The 18713-nt window shown below is 41.4% G+C and overlaps 1 protein-coding gene across 2 annotated transcripts in view; it reads left to right on the plus strand.

Annotated features, from left to right (window-relative positions):
• HIP1R (huntingtin interacting protein 1 related) overlaps positions 1-18713 on the plus strand; it is a 2955354-nt gene that overhangs the window by 61896 nt on the left and 2874745 nt on the right. The window contains exon 1 of one of the 2 annotated variants that reach the window (XM_044068915.1): positions 4368-4424. The exons of the other annotated variant lie outside the window; for it this stretch is intronic. Coding sequence (XP_043924850.1) covers positions 4398-4424 — 27 coding nt within the window. The 5' untranslated portion in view covers positions 4368-4397. Of the gene's footprint in view, positions 1-4367; positions 4425-18713 lie in introns of those variants that run through there. 2 annotated transcript variants of the gene reach the window in all.

Consider the following 18713-nt stretch of genomic DNA (forward strand, 5'->3'; position numbering starts at 1 on the left):
AGACTCCAATGTATCAGAGCTCTAGTCAGACAATTCCACCAAAGCAACAAAGTTCCAGCAAGACTTATCCTTCAAACTTTAAGTTCAGTGGCAGCTGCAATTGTTCTGATCTCTCTAGCCAGGTTTCATATGCGAATACTACAGTGGCTACAACAAACATAATGGTCTCTCCATTGCCAACCAATGTCTTACTTAGTTCTAATCACCAACCATTGCAAATGGGACCTAAAATGGTGGCTTCATTCTGACCAAATTCTTGTGGGCCGACCGTTAATCCTTCCTCAGCCCCAAGCCATAGTGACCACAGATGCTTTTCAGATGGTGTGTGTGTGTGTGTGTGTGTGTGTGTGTGTGTGTGTGTGTGTGTGTGGGGGGGATTATCTGGGACAGACAGTCCAAGGCACATGGTCCCATTTGGAGGCCAATTTGCACATCAACGTTCTAGAAATGAGGGCAGTGCTATTAGCTTTGCAAGCATTCCAGGATGCACTCCCTCTAGGGACAACTGCAATTCAGATGGACAACATATCAGTAGACTGGTACATCAACAAACAAGGGGGAGCCAAATCTTACTCATTCTATCGAGAGGGCACTCAGTTTGGCAATGGACTATTTCTTCCAACCACTTTCTGATAGCAACGCACATTCCAGGAAGTTCCAATGTGATGGTGGAAAAATTAAGCAGGACAATTCTGATGCCTCACCAGTGGTCTCTGAACCCTGTAGTGACAGACAGGATTTTCCCCTGTTGGGACCAACCTTGCTGTGACCTATTTGCTTCTCCTTTTAACAACAAATGCAGAAGTTACTTTGCTCTAATTCCCCCTTTGGAGAAGTCACCCAGAGAATCTCTTCTCCACACTTGGCATCCCAGTCTACTATATGCTTTTCCCTCTTCTTCTGATTTCTCAATTCCTAAAGAAAGCCAAAAAGAAGACTAATTTCATAATCCTCATAGCCCCATTCTGTGCTCGACAGGCTTTGTTCCCCTTCCTTTGGCCTCATGTGTTATGGAAACCATGGATTCTGAACCCAATTCCAGATCTTCTCACTCACCCAGAGGGCATAGCTCACCCCAACCTTCGACACCTCAAGCTCACTGTATGGCTTCTCCAATTTCCATGATTGCCAGGCATTCATCTCTTTCATCCCCTGTTCAACGCATTATCATTGCACACCATAAACCCACTACTAGAAAACTATACCAGTGCAAATGGAAAAAAATTACTAAATGGGCTTTGGAAAAAGACCTTGATCCTTTCACTGCTCCTGTCCAACACATATTAGATTTCTCCAGCTCTCTTTTTCAAAATTTTTCTTCTGCCTCTAAGTCCATTTAGCAGCAATTTCTAATTTCCATTCAGGTTTAAATAATGCCCCTATAATGTCTCAAAAGCTTTTTAAGGCTTTTTTGAAAGGGCTTTTATTGTTAAAACCCCCCTTACAAAGAACCAGTGCCACCATGGTACCTAACTACCATTCTTCAAACTCCCAAAACTCCCTTTGAGCCTTCAGCATCTTGTCATCTCAAATTTTTATCATGGAAAACTGCATTTTTATTAGCAATTACATCTGCAAGAAGGGTTTCCGAACTACAAGCCTTGTCATGCAAATCGTTCATAAGGACAGAGTGGCACTGAGATCAAATCCTTTCTTTCTGCCCAAAGTAGTCGCTGAATCCAAAATTAACCAGTCATTACAATTACTACATTTTTCCTGAATTTTTCTAACAAAGGACAATAAGTACTTAATTTACTAGACTTGCATAGACAGTTGCATTTTTATCTTTGCATAATGAAAGAATTCTGAAAATTACATCAATTATTTGTAGCTTTTTCAATAATGTAGTTGGGCTATGCATTTACTAAGGTTACTTTAGCTAAATGGCTGAGACTGCATCTCATTCATTTATCAATCTCAAGGTCTTCAACTATCTAAAACGGTTCAAGCTCACTCAACAAGAACTGTTACAACATCAGCAGTTTTTCATGCCAGAGCATCCTTAGATGACATCTCTGCAGCAGCAACATGGTCTTCTCATCACACTTTTGTCACCCATTACAAGCTAGACCAGGTCTCAAGGAGTCGAGCTTCTTTTGGCTCTATGGTGCTTGGGAATATTCTTCCGTGAGACCTCCCAAGACTAAGTTGCTGGGGATTCTGTCCCGCCGTCAAGGATTAGGTGAAGCTTAACAACATCACGTTCCATCTGTGTTGTTCATCTTCACCAGTCCTTTACATAACCTCCCTCCTTCCCATTTCCAGAGACTCTTAAAACTTCTCCAGTTCTAATCCAGTTTCTCATTAAGAACTCGTATATGGTCTCGTCTCTATCTGTAGATATGTTTATGTATGTATACGTGTGATATATATATATATATATATATATATATATATATATATACATATATATATGTTTATATAAATAATGTATTTATAATCTTTGACTGTTGTCTATCACTTGGCAAACTCGGTGTGAGGTAATCTCTGTGAGAAGCATTATGGGTGGAGCCTGGCTCAAGAGTTTGGAGAACACGAGCTGAGTATATGACTGAGTCAGTTCCGAGGGTTTGGAACCGAGCCCACCGTCTAGGATTGGTGAAGATGAACAACACAGAGGGAATGTTATGGTAAGAACCCCCCCCCCCCCAAGTCATAAATTCGGCCCTCGTATACAAAATTGCATAAGAAAAAGTCATCAAAAGCTAAGAGTACTTTATAGAGTTTAAGCACTTTCTCACCAACGCAAATAAAGCTACACTTGCCACTACTTCCCTCCTCACCACACTACTTTATGGTGGTCCCATCCTTATTAATCTTCAGGCATCAGAAAAAATCAGCACTTAAACAATGGTAAAATAAAGTTGCTTAATTTACAGCAAGTACCCCTTTCAGAACTCACCACTGTATAGCACTAAAAAGCCTAGACTGGCTAGAACTATCCCATCAACTAACATATCCACAGCTTCTTACCTAAATAAGATTCTACACAACTATGTTCCTAGTTGGTCATTATGATTCACTGACCAAAAACCTATGAAATCTGCTGGGTATTTCCTGTACTTGTACCATGTTGCTAAGGCCTGGAACTCCTTACCTGTATCCATCAGATTAAACCCTCTTTCCCATCCTTCAAGACCATTCAGAAAGACTTCCTAGCCAAAAGCTGGCTCTGTTCTTGCTCAACACTAGGATAACTTATATTCCTAAATGTAAAATAATACCTATTCGTACCTTGCATCTATTTTAATCTCCCTTATTTACTTCTGTCAGTTTCTCTCTACATATTCCATAAACCTGTTTTTCTCTGACTTCATATTGCAATTTTTGTTTGTGTTATACTAACTTACCTTTAATTTTGCTGTAAATTGTCTAAATCTTTTCTAAATATTAAATCATTGTTATATATATAATGCGCATCTCTTCTTAACTAATGTTTTCATGGGATGTTTAATTTGATATAATTAAACTGCAGTTGCTTTTTGTGTTTTAAAGACTGTAAAATTGTTAAAATATTTTGTAATACTTTGGAGCTTTTCTCCTCGAGGCTGTGCTGAAAATGAGCTCCTACCCAGTTGGACTTTGCCACTAGTCAAATGTTTTTAAATAGATGAAACTATGTAGGGTCTTTGCTAGAATCCTTGTGATATAAAAAAAAATGTGTGGTATTGGGGGAAGTTGGAATGTATAAAAGCAGTTAGTATAGTAAGTCTGTATTTAAGGATAATCAGACCACGTAAGAAAGGAATAGAGCAGAATCTGCAGTTACAACAACCGAACCATAGTGTAAGTAAAAATCATACCGTTCTTACAGGAACATAGCACCAGTCTTTGGAGAGCTTCAAATATGCTCTTGGGCAGACGCATGCCATCCTAATGAATGCAAAGGAGTACGTGTGTTCTTGGCTAACTAAAGCCTGTGTTTTTCCCATCAGGTTTGAAATATCAAAATGTGGATGAAAAAGAAGCCGTCCTCGTGCTACTGAAGGAGTCTGTAGCAGCCTTCTGTAGCATGTGTATTGCACTTTTCAGAGCTGATAGTGAATAACAGCGCATACATATTTATAACTATTGATTGAAACAAACTGAATCCATGTATTTTCTGTATTGCTTTAACACATCTGAAACTTTAGAAATGCTTCTATCCATCTTAAGGAAGTGTCAGGCATGTAAGAGTCACTGTAATATGTTGCAAACCTGTAGGGTAACATTTGTAGTGCTGTTTACACTGATGTAATGATTTCTGTCTGGAAAAGTTGCTTGTCTGGAAAAGCTGCGCAGGTAAAAATCAAAACGTGCAGTCTGGGAGGAGCTCTGTGTATAGTGTTGCACCTCACTGTGGTATTCACAGAATGTTGCTTGTGTTGTAACTGTCAGGTGGGTGTCAGAATAGCTGAATGAGGTGGAATGCAGATGTACTCAAGGTAGTGTTCCTGCCCTGCTTAACTGTTGGTGGGGCAGCATTTTATGTTTTCATCAGATGTATGTGTCATTCTGTAACCTATTATTAACTTATTTTTCCTGTCTTTCTCAGGAAGTGTCTTGTTTAATGCATTGGAATACTGTGTGATAAATATGGTTGTCGGTTTAATTTGTAAAGGAGGAGCATTCAGTATATAAACACTTTAACTAACTATTATTTTATCAGCATTCTTTCTGCTCATTTTGATTGAATTCATAGAAAAGAAAGATGTCTAAAGATAATGTTGCATACATCTTTTTGATTTGTTTTAAATGAAGCTAAAAACTGAACAGTACCATTAATTATTGTAAATGAGACAGTAATTGAGATGAAGCTAAGTAGTTGATACTTTTGTGTGTGTGTGTTTTTTTCCCTGTCTCCTTCCATTACCTCTCTACCTGGTTGTTGAACTAATCCTGCCACAAACTTCTGTGGGGCTATTTGAGTTCAGGCGTATTGCAAGGTTTTAACTTCTGAAGGACTGGGTTATCATAGCAGCTAATTTCAGATAACTGTTACTCAAAGATAGCCTGTGTCTGTGTTGGCAGTTCAGAAGGAATACAGAGAATGGAAGGTGTGTGTAAAAACAGCAGTTCCTTCTGTCTGGTCCCAAACTCTTGATGAATTGGGTGGGAGATTGGCATAATGGTTAAGGTGTTTACCTTACAGATATAAGGTACAGGGTTTGATTCTCGCATATAGGGTAAGTGGCTAGGCTTAAAATGGTCCCCAAGGGCAGTTACCCTAGTACTTTCCTATGACCCTTTGACTTTGAGCAGGACAGTTGATGTGTTAGGAGGTGGTACCTCACTGTTAGTCTTCAAGCCCCTGCATCAATGTGTCATTCAGTACTAAGAGTCCTTGCATGCATATTTTTTAACCAGCCACTTGTAGCATCTTACTCTGTCATAAAATCTGGTGCTCATGCTTACAGCATTTATCTTTTGCCTTGCCCACGATTTACATTCTTGGAACACACAAATCCTCGTGATGAACTTAGTGGCAAAAGCTCAAATTGTGAGTGGCATGTACAGTCCTCCCATTACAGACTGTAAACAGGACCACGTCAAGATGAAACCCGTAAACTATTAACATGGGTACAGCTTCAAATGTCTGGAGACCTTAACAAGAGTTTGTTGGTTCATCAGCAGTGTTGTCAAGCAGTTTTGTCAGACATGATTTATGTGAAAGTTATATTCGAATGAAGTGACAATTGGATGGGTATGTTAACTGTAATACTGTGAAAGTCAGTGACTTTAGACTTGGGGGTGTGATTGTTTTTAATGGATTTAGAGTTATGGCATGTTTGAGTGCTGTGCCCATTATGTGGGTGTTAATATAAATACTGTGCATAATTCTGTGTATTGTGTACATTTTTGTACAATATCTTCTGGTGAGTTAGTGTAAGCCGTGGTGGTGCAGTGGTACCGTTGTTGCCTCACAGCAAGAGGTTCTCCTGTTAGATTCTCAACTGGAGCGCCTTCTGTGTGGAGTCTGCATGTCCTCCCCGCAGTCGAGTGACGTTCCGAAAGACATACGTAGAATGGGTGTCCCTTTGTTGAAGGTTGGGGATCGAGCTGGCACCTCGGCACCCGTAAAAAATCGACTGCCAATCATTAACGGACTGGAGTTCCGCTGTGGCGACCCCTAACCGGAAAAAGCCGAAAGTAGTAGTCTTCTGGTGAGTTAGTAGTAGACTTTCTGACCATTTGGAGAAAGTTATTTCCATTCATCTTTCCTGAGAGAGATCCTAGATCTGAAGGTTATGTGGTTGCTGCTTTTTATCTCTTAACCAGGTAAAATGGAATGGCTTTGTTTACTCTCCAGGCTGGAGGTAGAAGTAGAATCTAAACAATTTTTTAAAATGAGTGAATACATATTGAAATGTCAAGTATCGTGTGCTTGGAACTTAGTCAGTGTTACCTTTTGTACAAGTCAAAACAGTGCCATGAAATAATAGCATGGCAACAAAGGTCATGTGCTTCATTGTTCTGTTTTGTATGTGCAGACTAGTTCAGGTGTCCTGCAGTCTTACACTTCAGTGTTCATCATTGCATGGTCATGTGTACCTCTGCTAATGAGAACAGGAGTAGCAAAGCCAAAGAAAAAGTTCCTACATAGTGAGGACATAAATTCAAATCTCTCCCTATCTCCAAGGTCACTATGTCTAGATGGATTTCTTCATGCATCCTTCAGGTCTATAAGGACAGAGGAATGTCTCCTCTAGCTAGGGTGAGGGCTCATTCCACTAGATCCATGGCTACGTCTGTGGCCTTTTGGTCTAGAGTCTCTTTGGATGATGATTGTTCTGCAGCTACTTGGTCCTCCTCTCATACATTTATTTCTCATTACAAATTGGATTTGACTTTCAGAAGGAGAGCATCCTTTGGTTCTGCGGTACTCCGGAATATCCTTCCATGAGGGCCACCTAGGAGTTTAGTAGCTGGGGACTGTATCCCACAGGTTGAAGACCAAATTAAGTAACTTTATCTGAAGTAGTTTATGTACTCACCATAACGTTTCATCTACTTCATTTGTCTTCAACCGTCCCTCCCTCTTTCCCCCGGACCTTGGCATATGAACAGCCTACAGGCTGCAAGTTGTAGGTCACAAGTATTTTTCAGGTATGGTTATCAGTATAAGATTCAGCAAACTTGATCTCAGGGTTGGAAGGTAGTGGAGGTGTGTCATGGGTCAGGGGAGGAGCTCGGAGCAGATGCTAGTAAGGTTGCCGGCTCGGATCCGGTATCCCACAGGTTGAAAACAAATGAAGTGGTACTACTCAGATGGAACGTTATGGCGAGTACATAACTTCTTTTTTTTTTTGTCATTTCAGTGACAGGTTGGAGAGTATTCTGTTTAAGGATAATATCATACGGTGAGCACAGAGTCTTAATGTAGTGCAGGACCAGGATTGGTTAAGATGTTTAAGCTTTGGTTTAAAACTATTGAGTTTGTTGGAGAGTTTTATTTGTGTGGGGATACTATTCCAGAGTTTAGCAATGCATTGGGAGTAGAGTGGGTCTCCTGCAACATTGAGTTATTTGTGAGTAGTAAAGATTTCCGTTACTAGAACGGAAGTCCCTTGCTGGACAGTAGGGCAGTAATAAGTTTTGGAGTGCATGGCATTTTTATGGATGATATTTCGGTTTGTGCTGTATTGCAGTTCAAGCCAGTTTAATTGCTTTAAACTATGATAGTGGTGGGTCCTATGAGGGAGATTAGTGGCAAATGTAGCTGTTTTTCTGTAGGCGGAACGTTTCTTTCTTTGAGTATTGTTTAAGCTAGTTAGGATTGGAGCAGCATATAAGAGAGTTGGCAATAAGAAGGTGGTAGCTAGAGTTTTTCTTGCAGTACCTGTAAGGAATCAATTGATGATGTAAAGGGAGCTTAATTTCTGGTATGTAGATTTAATGGTGTGCAGTAGGGCGGCCATGGTGGTGCGGCAGTTAGAGTTGCCACCTCACAGCAAGAGGTTCTTCGGTTTGATCCTCGGCTGGAGTGCCTTCTGTCTGGAGTCTGCATGTCCTCCTTGTGGTCACGTGGCTTTCCTCCGGGTCCTCCGGTTTCCATCCCAAAGACATGCTGTAGGTGGATTGGACACACTAATTTGGCCCTAGGTGTGAGTGCGTGTGTGTGCCTTCTGTGGAAGGTTGGGCGCCGGGCTGGCAACTCGACACTGTAAAACTCCACTGCCAATCGTGCGCGGACAAGGTCATCTGCTGTGGCGACCCCTAACCGGGAAAAGCCAAAAGAAGAAGATTTAATGATGTGCAGTATATCCTGGTCATATTTGAGATTGTCATCTAACTCCTAGAAGTTTACTGTGAGTTATAGTTTCAATGACAGTATTATTTGCTGACTTCATGGTAAAAGATTGCTTTTGATTATGACAACTTTTTGAAGTAAAAAGCATTAACTTGGTTTTCTTTGGGTTGAGTAGGAGGTTTGATTCTTTGAGCCAGGCTTCTACAGAGAAGAAAGATTGTTGGGTAATGTCTTGGAGCTTATTTATTGCTGCAGCCGCACATATTAATGTTGAGCCGTCTGCATGTTGAACTAAACTAGCATGGTGAGTGGAGGTGTGGAGATCATTAATAACTATATGAAATAGGGGAGGACCCAGGATAGAGCTCTGAGGGACACCTGTAGTAACTGGTTGAAAGGATGAGTAGGTTTGTTGCCATTTAACAGCTTGTTGCTTTCCAAATAGGTAACTAAGAAACCATGACAAGGAGTGTTATGAAAGTCCTACTGAGGAGAATTGAATGAGCAGTTGCTGGTGCGAGACGGTTTCAAATGCCTTTAACAAGTCTAAGAACATGATGGCACAAGCAGGCCAGTGTTTCTATGTCAGTTTATTATATTGGTAGAATGTAGTACCGCATTAGTGGTGCTGTGCTGGGGCCTAAAGCCATGTTATGTTTCTGAGAGCAGGCTGTTTGAGGTTAGGTATCATCAGCTGCATATGGGTGCATTTCTCTAATAATTTGGAGCACGGGTAGAGGATTGCTATTAGTCTGTAGTTACTAAACTTTGTAGATGTGCTGCCTTTATGCAGTGGTATGATGCAAGATTTTTTCCATAGTGATGGGACTTATCTGTTTGCTATGGATCGATTAATTTGTATGGACACAGGGAAGGCTATGACTTTTGCAGTCATTTTTAGGTAGTCTGATGGTAGATGGTCTACAGCTACAGAAGTAGTTTTTAGTTTATGGAGCAACTTCATTATGTGCGAGGTGGGTACTGAACTAAAATTGAAGTGCTGTGGGTGGTTTTGGTTGGACACTGGTAGAGAGAGGGAGACAGATGTATTGGTGTCTAAGAGAAAAAAATATTGATTGTATAAAGTAGGAAGTAAACTGTGTGGGGATAATCTGTCTTATTGACTGTTTCTGAAGAGGAAGTGGTGGTCTTTTCAGGGTGGAGGAATTTTTTTTAATGATGACCAAAAAGTTTTGGGTTGTTTTGATGTTTGTTGTGTAGGTTGGTACAGTATGTTTGCTTGTCCAGTTTGACATGGAGTTTTGCATGTTTTCTAAGATGTCTAAATTGCTGGAAGGCATTTTGAGTTCTATTATATTGATTTTTCCAGGCTTTATCCCTTTTATCATGATTTTTTTGTTTCTTTTGTTAGCCATAGTACGGGTTTGGACGTTACTCTTTTTAATAAATATATAAATGTAGATGAGAGTTTTTACAAATCTGAATGCCGAAACAGATTTGACAGATTTCACAGGTGATGGAATTTGTTTGCAGGCAAACTTTCTAGGCTGCTAAGAGCTACCCATAATACACCACAGTAACAGAATACTAGAGTGTTTTTCCTGCTATGCAAGGTTGCATATTAGATGCTTGGTCGTTATGAGGGTACATACGCACTTTGAATTTTCCTTTCTTTCACTTTCATTCTGTCCATTTTAGGTTCTCTTGCTGACATTTTCTTTTCATGCATGTCTATGTGAAGCTGGATCTTTCTGCCTTATCTTTTAGGTTCAAGAAAGAAATCTGGGAGACTAGCTTGGCTTCATGTAAACCCTGATACTCCTTGAGACATAAAAGAAGGATTACTTCTCAAAGAAACCCTGTTTGGGGTACAGGGTGGACTCACCATAAACACTTGTAACTTCAGTAACTTTCTTACAGAGGACTTGAGCAGTCAATAAAACTATTTTCAGTGTTAAGAACCTGAAGTCAACCAAGTTAGCTCACCGAAATGGAGCAAGTGTTAGCATTTCTAACGTAAGATTTAGATGCAAAAGAGGGGTCACCAGGTTTCTTAGAGGCCTGTTATGCAAACGCCTTTCAAAAGCATTTTGACATTGCAGTGCATTGAAAGAAGAGTATCCATGGGCAGACACACTGAAATGGCTGATAAATGAGCCATAATAGAGTAAGAAAGGCCATAGGGTAGTAACAAACACAAATACTGTGATAACTAGCCCTGAATGGGTGCTGGTTATGTTGTTTGCACCAGTTAGAGAACCTTTTCCATTTACCTTGGTTCCTTTACAATTTTTCTGCAGTATATTCCAGCCCCCTCTTGCCTATTCTGTGTACCCCTTATTTGCAGTCATGCCTTTTGGCAGAATCTCCTTTCTCCATTCCAGTGTTGGCTTAGTTCATAGGTGTGTATTAGGCTAATGGCCCTGGGGCCTTTACAAGCCTAGCCATAGGATTACCCTGACATCATGCCACCCAATCTTAGTTCCCAGTGCGTCTGTCGAATAGAGCCACTGGAGTTATCTCCGGGGTGAATTTTCTATTTCCCATCCACTCATCAAGATTTCTCTTTTAGAAGGGTCAGCAAGTTGCTCTGCTTGACATGTAGGGGAAGTCTATTCCAGAGCATGGGCAGTCTCTGGGTTATGAACCTGTCCCTCCAGTATGTTCTGTTGATTGTGGTAATGAGGTTCAGGTCTCTGGAGCATGTGGTGTGGAGGAATTGGGATTTCTTTAGATGTAGCATTTCTAACAGAGCTTTGCAAGTCAAGCAGAGATTGCCTCTAAGTAGGCGATATGAGACGGAGAATAGTTGAGTTTTTTTGAGTCTGTCCATATAGGACAAGTGTTTAAGGCCTAGGATACTCTTTGAGGTACTTTTGAGACCTCTCCAGTTGTTGCAGGTGTCTAGTGAGGTACATGCCAAATGGGGCATTGTACTCTATGATTCTACTAATGAGGAAAGAGTAGAGGGAGACAATGACCTCTTTCTTCCTGGATGCAAAACATTTAGTAATGAGATGTGCCACATAGAAGGACTTTCTGATCACAGTGGCAATGTGGTGATCAAAAGAGAGGTTGCTGTCAACCTGTGTTCCCAGATCTGTTATAACGCCTTCTGTATTCAGTGGACTACTGTCAATGTGGTAATTCATGGGAACAGAGTTTTTCCCAAAGGGGATGATGACACGCATTTTGGCATCGAGTGTAAGGCCATGGTTCTGACACCAGTCATTGGTCTCAGTGAGGCCATTCTGTAGGATGTCAGTATCACTTGGGGAGTTTATAATAGCTCCCAACTTGCAATCGTCTGCAGACTTTGTCAGCCAGAGTCCCTTCGTGTTGGCCTGGACTTCAGAGAAGTAGATACCAAACAGGAGAGGACCCAAGGCCGAAGCCTGTGGAACTCCACTTGTGACTGGTCAGCAGTCTGACTTGGAGTCAGCTACTTTCACACTGTGGGTTCTATCTGTGAGCCAGTTTGCAACCCACCTAGTTATATAGGGGTTGATGCCTAACTTAGTGCATTTTTCTGATTCCTGAGTGGGGAATGGTATCAAAGGCCTTGGCCAGATCAAGGTAGGCTGTATGAACCACCTTGCCTTCATCCACAGCTTTGGTGACTGACTCAAAGAAGTCGACCAAGTTGAGCAGGCATGACCCTTCACAAAACCAAACTGTGTGGGATCCAGAGTTTGGAGATTCCCTATATCCTTGTTTATTAGGTTCATGACGATGCATTCCATAGCTTTGCATTTCAGACTCATAAGGCTAATGGGGCGATAGTTCCCAGGGTCTATAGTCGCTCCTCATTTGTGGAGAGAGATGACTGTAACAGTGCGCCATTTGGCAGGGACAAAGCCTGAGGTGAGGCTGTGATTGAACAGGTCACACAGGTGAGGTGCCATTTCACTCTGTAGTTCATGTAGAACACAGCCAGGGATATTGTCAGGTCCTATAGAAGCTGTATTCTTGGCCAGCCTGTGTTCTTAAAATACTTTTTGCTACTTTATGAATATAATTTTCTTTACAGTTATTATTCTCCTTAAGGATCTGCATCCAAAATCCCGGTCTCTCCATATTTTTTAGCCCACCCCCTTTTTTCATCACTTCTTTCCACTTGAATTATATCTTTCTGCTTGTGCTATGTATAGGAGCTTTAACTGTGTAGCTCAGAAATGCCCAAATCACCTTTGTTTTATAATGAAGGCTCATCTTATCCCCCTTGACTCTTGCCCTTTTCTCCTTTCAGATAAAATCACTCAACTCTTTATTATTTACTATCCACAACTACTTTTCTCGTTGATAAAAATATGCATGACCTGTGTAAAGAACTAAAGGGGCTAAACATTTTCACTGCTTGTGTCTTGCTATCCATATCCATAAAACAGAGCTTCCAGCTTCAGTTTTTGTATTATCTTTTGTTTTGTTTAGTTTCTTCCCACATTATGCCACATCAGAATAGTTTTTAGCCCATACTCCTAAGTACTTAATTTACCAATAAATGTGGGTATTGGACTAATTTGTGTGGATATATACAGCTATTGCCTTTGTTTTTATCTTTTATTAATTTTGTATCCCGAAAAGACAGGAAACGGTCTCAGAATGTTCCACAACAGTAAAATGTTCTTTTCTGGTTTTATCGAGTACGAAGTAATACCCTCTGCAAATAAAGCCAATTTTTCTTGATTACCATACGAATTACATCCTTTTTGAAATTCTGAGTCCCTTATTTTCTTTGCCAGTGGATGTTCTTAGTGTTTCACTGTTGCAGTCATTACATTTGGATAATCTGCTGGCAGGTTGCCCTCCATCGGCCTGAATTCCAAAGTTTTGGGTCCTGCGTCGGTTGCTGTCTCTTCTTCCATGACGTCAGGTCATCAGGGGTATAAAACAGGCAGCCGACGCCATTTTTTTAAGTCTTAATTGCCGCGCGGTGCCCGAAGCAGAAGCAGTTTGCAAGTGGCGGTCGGCCAACTCCTGAAATTTTTCGAATTTCAGAACCGAAGTCTTCACTAAAGCTAAGTACCCCGTTGGGGAAACATTTTCTTGCTCCATTCCGATGTCAGTAAAAGTTAATAATTACATTACTTGTGGAAAGCAAATACTTCATAAGGATTTCCATTTGTACTGTATTCCTTGCCTAGGCCCTGATCATAACATGCCTAGCTGTCAGTTTTATGCTAGATTTAACCAACGCACTATTAAGCGTCGGTATATCTTTGCCTCAAAATATTTTGGAAGCAGATTTAACTGTCCTGAAATGTCGTCTGATAGCAGTCAGACTACCGGGGTTCACAAAAACCGCAAAGAAAAGGACAGAGACGGACCGTCGAGGTCCAACATAGATGACTAAGCTTCTCCTAAGCCAGTCGCCGGTACTCAGTGAGGTTCTTTCGCAGCCGCTGATGCCCGCTACTTTTGAGTTGCAGGCCTCTACCGAGACCCATGTGGAGTCCAGCACGCCGCGAGATACTCAAAGTATTTGCCTTATGTTAAAGCTAAACTGCTGGATGCTCCTTTACAGCATGATACTCTGTTTGGTATTAAGGCAGAAGAGGTTTTAAAGAAAATGGAAGACAAAGCTAAGTCTATGCAAACTGTAAAGACTTCTTACAAGTGCAGCCACCAAGATTCAGTAGACACTGGCCTACACAAAAATGGTCCTTTCCTGTGTCCGACAGAGATTCACGGGGCAAATCCAGGTGCCCTAAAGGTTCTAGATACCAGTCACAGGATTCTTACAGGTTAAAACAATGGGGTGCTTCTACCTCCAAATCTGGAGGAAATAAAGCACAACACTACAGTAAACCGTCTCGACTTCCCTCTGCCATCACCAAGCACTTATCTTTTGGCAGCACCCTTGGGGGGTAAATTAGCACTTTATGCTCAAAATTGGCAGTTAATAACCCAGGACAAATGGGTGTTAAACATAGTTTCTCAGGGATACAGATTCCACTTCCACACTCTGCCAATTCCAAATGGTTGGTCAGATCTGCCAAAAAATCAATGGGCAGAGGCACAGAAACAAGTTACGTCCCTCATGGATATGGGGGCTATTCAGCCAGTGCCAGAAAAGGAAAAAGGACATGGGTTTTACTCGAGACTGTTTTTTGGTACCCAGAAAAGGCCAGGCCTGGCGCCCAATACTGGATTTATCAATTTTGAACACGTTCCTGGGCACTCCAAAATTCAAAATGCTAACTTTGCAGCAGCTTCTGCCCATGCTGGGCATGAACGCTTGGCTAGTGACTTTAGACTTAGAGGCATACCTGCATATCTCAGTAAGGGAATCTTGCAGAAAGATACCTCCTTTTCAAGGCGGCTTTATGCATTACCAATTCTCTGCACTGCCCTTTGGCTTATCTACTACACCCAGGGTCTTTACTGGCACCAGTAATTGCATTTTGCAGACAAAGAGGTATACAAATCTATCCTTACTTGGACGACTGTCTCCATTCAGGCAGAGAACAAGGACATTCTTCTTTGGCATCTGGCGTTTGTGAAAAGGCTTTTTACATGCCTAGGGTACACAAACGAAAATAAATCACAACTGGTACCCTCACAAACGATAACATTCCTGGGTGCAAGCTTGAATACAACTGCCCAGATGACTTTCCTTACACCAGACAAAAGCAATTGACTATTTACTTCAAACAGATGGCAACAAAAACCCAGTTATCTGCAAGGCAAATTCTGCAGGTTTTGGGGTTCATGGCATCCTGCATGCTTCTGATCCCATATGCAAGACTGCATATGAGGAAACTACAGTGGTACCTAAAATGTTTATGGAGTAAGCATTTTCACAGTCTGGAAACAATGATTCCTCTCATTCCCTGCCTACAACAGGAGTTTCTTTGGTGGGCAGAGGCATGTCACCAAAACATGGGACAGTCCTTCACTGTACCCCCTGCCAACCAAACCTTAACTACAGACTCATCGGACTATGCATGGGGGGCCCACATTGCGGGAAGATGCATTCAGGGCATATGGACCCCAAAACAAATGCGCCTGCATATCAACCAAAAAGAGATGTTAGCAGTTCAAAATGCCCTGACAGCCTTCAAGGACTTACTTCATCCAGGGCACAGACTTGACTTACCGAGTACATCTTCAAGCTCAGTTCCTGCCAGGAAAGCAAAATACTCTGGCAGATGACTTAAGCAGAAACCTCACGAGTGGAAATTGGATCCACAAGTCTTCAGCATGATAACAAAGAAATGGGGGAGCCCAGACATAGACCTTTTTGCCTCTCCTCGGAGTTATCAACTGGACAAATTCTGCACAAGGACTTATCACAGACAAGCATGGAAAGTGGATGCCCTGTCCTTCAGTTGGAAAAACCATCAGTCTACGCCTTTCCTCCTCTGCCTCTTCTTCCCAAGGTCCTACTAAAGGTCAGACAAGAAAAACCAAAAATGATACTAATTGCCCCGGACTAGCCCCGCCAACTGGTATCCAGTCCTAAGGAATATGTCTCAGTTCCCAGCTTGGAACTTGCCTCAAATACCTCACTTACTGTCTCAGCAAAACAATCAGATCCTGCACAATCAGCTCCAAACACTGAACCTGGCAGCATGGCTGATCATGTAGTTATTCAAACACCACCTCTCAGTAAAGCTGTGATGGATGTCATTTTGGAAGCCAGGAGGCCCAGTACTAGAAAATCCTATGCTGATAAATGGAAGAGATTCTGTGCTTGGAACCAAGCACAAGGAACTGACATAGCAGAGCCAAATATTCCTCAGATTTTACAATACTTGACTGAGATGCTTTGACAAAGGCCTATCTTTTTCATCAATAAAAATCCATGCATCTGCCATCTTGACTCATTACAACACAGAGCCACCGATCTTTTCTCACTCTTTGCTAAAACAGTATCTTAGAGGGGCCAAAAATTTAAGGCCTCCCAGAAGATCACCACTTCCTGCATGGGACCTCAATTTTGTGTTGGAAAAGCTCACCCTGCCTCCATTTGAACCAGCTGCTACTGCAGATATAAAGTTTTTATCATGGAAAACAGCTTTGCTCCTGGCAATTACTTTAGCAAGAAGGGTTTCAGAGCTTCAGGACCTCATGGCTGTGGAGCCTTTTATCATATTTTACTCAGACAGGGTGTCCCTCAGGACTAATCCTTCCTTTATGCCTAAAGTGGTTTCCAGTGTGGCTTTTAACCAAACTATTCATCTGCCAACTTTTTATCCAAATCCGCAGAACAAGGGGGAGCGGATTCTACATTCCTTGGACGTACACAGACAACTAAGATTTTATTTGAGCAGGACTAAAGCTCAAAGAAAATCTGAGCAACTACTGGTGGCATTTGCTGCAGGATCAGAGGGAAAGGCTATTTCAAAGCAGACTATTTCAAAGTGGATAAACCACTGCATTCGTTTCTGCTACTTACATCATGGTAAACCGTGCCCAAGGGCATTAGGTCTCATTCCACCAGGGCTGCAGCTACATCAGCAGCTTTTCTCAGAGGGGTACCAACCAAAGACATTCTAGAAGCTGCTACTTGGAGCTCTGTTCATACTTTTACAAAGCATTATCATTTGCCTCTCTTCTCTAAGTCCAGGGCGGGCTTTTGCCACTGCAGTTCTGCAGGGCCTTATAGCAGCCCCTAATGCTGTTTAGCTCCAGCCTCCCATCCATAGCTTTGGGATTCTACCCAAATGTAATGCCTGCAACAGTGAAACATGAAGAACATAGTACAGTTGCGTACACTTACTATAAATGTAGATGTTCAAGTGTATTCACTGTTGCAGTCCAGGTTACCCGCACGCCATCCCCCTTTTTATTCTGGAGCCTCTCTTTCCTTCACTATATTCTACAGCCTTTGTGGTGTATTTGCTTTTAGATGATGGTAAAGTTTATGTTGTTGCATGTATCTATAGTTTATATATTTTGCTCCCCATTTGGGGGCCACCTGACATCTGAGGAAAGAAAAACTAAAAATGGTGTTGGCTGGCTGTTTTATACCCCTGACGTCATGGAAGAAGAGACAGCAACTGACGCAGGACCCAAGACTTTGGAATTCAGGCTGACTGAGGGCAACCTGCCAGCAGTTTACTCAAACGTAATGACTACAACAGTGAATACACTCGAACATCTACATTTATGTTAAGAGTACACAAATGTACTTTCTGGATGTAACACAAATAAAGGGGAAAGGAGAACACCCCTGCCTGGGTCCTCTGTTCAAACAGAACTTATCAGAGAGGAACCCCACAAACACATACTTTAATTATTGCCTCTGATCCCTTGTATATCCTTCTAATTAACCTCGTTATTGTATCAGGGAATGTAAATGCTTCCATTGCTATACTCAAAATCCCAGCTTACTCTGTCAAATGCTTTCTTTACATCAAGATTCAGAAACAGCAGCAGTATTTTCTTACATTCTGTGTCCGTCTGGATTATCATTGTTCTGTTAATGTTGTCAAATGTTTGCCTCCCCACCACAAAACCACATTGGTCCATATCTACCAATTTTGGCATCACTTTTACCATTCTTTTAGTCATTGTAGACGAGCACTTTATAATAATTTAGTGTTGAAGTGGGCCTGTATGAAGCTGGATCTGATGGATCTTTACCATGTTTAGGTATTACAGCCACCACAGCTTTCTTCCAGAATGTTGGTACTTCACCTTTTAAAATAGTGTTAAAATCTTCCAGATCTTTCACTTTCTTCCCTCCTAGCTTCCAAACATCCACAGGAATACGATCTATTCCTGGAGACTTTCTTGTAGATTGGTTATACATCATTTTGTCTTAACTCTTCCTATCCAAACTTATTAATAATGGAGCCTCATCTACCTCTAAGCTTGACATATTTAATTTTTCCATAAACATTTGTACTTTTTCTTGATTTCCACATTTCTCTGCTTTATACCGATTTTCGTAAAATTCCCAAAATATTTCTAATACTGGAATTAAATGTTTTGTAGCAGTAGGATTAACTAAAGCTATAGCTGCTGGGCCAGGTTTTGGGAAGAGTGTATACAGCCTTAAAAGCTTGAGGAACTGTATACATCCTGTCTGCTATTTTAGAGGCAGCTGGCTGACTATAAGGAACATTACAGGCAGTAACAAACACATCCTGAACTGGGTTCTGGAAATTACTTCTGCAACAGCTAATATTTTCTGAGGCACTGAGAAACCTTAGTGTTCTCTCACTGAAAACACTGGCACATTCTGCAAATGATCTCTGAGAAAGAGAAACCAACACGGAGAATCAGAAACTGAGCTCTCCTCTGAGTCTGAACCAGAAAACTGAGGAGAAAAACCTGCATCTGTCCTTCCATCATCATGTCAAGATTTAGAATCTAGGATCACTTTAGGAAAAGGGGTACCCGTCTTACTTTTACCAGAATCTACTTTATAAGAAGGCTCAGTAGCCTGAATTAAACCTCCAGACCCTGCAGGTTTTTAAGGGAACTTGGGGAAGAGTCGATACTTGTTGGGCTTTCTGTTTTTCAGTTTCTTTCTGACAGGTAAAATGGAGCCAGTACTGTTAATGGCAGC

The sequence above is a fragment of the Protopterus annectens genome, chromosome 4.part0 (genome assembly GCF_019279795.1).
Source record: "Protopterus annectens isolate FY-2018-M chromosome 4.part0, PAN1.0, whole genome shotgun sequence".
NCBI lineage: Eukaryota > Metazoa > Chordata > Ceratodontiformes > Protopteridae > Protopterus > Protopterus annectens.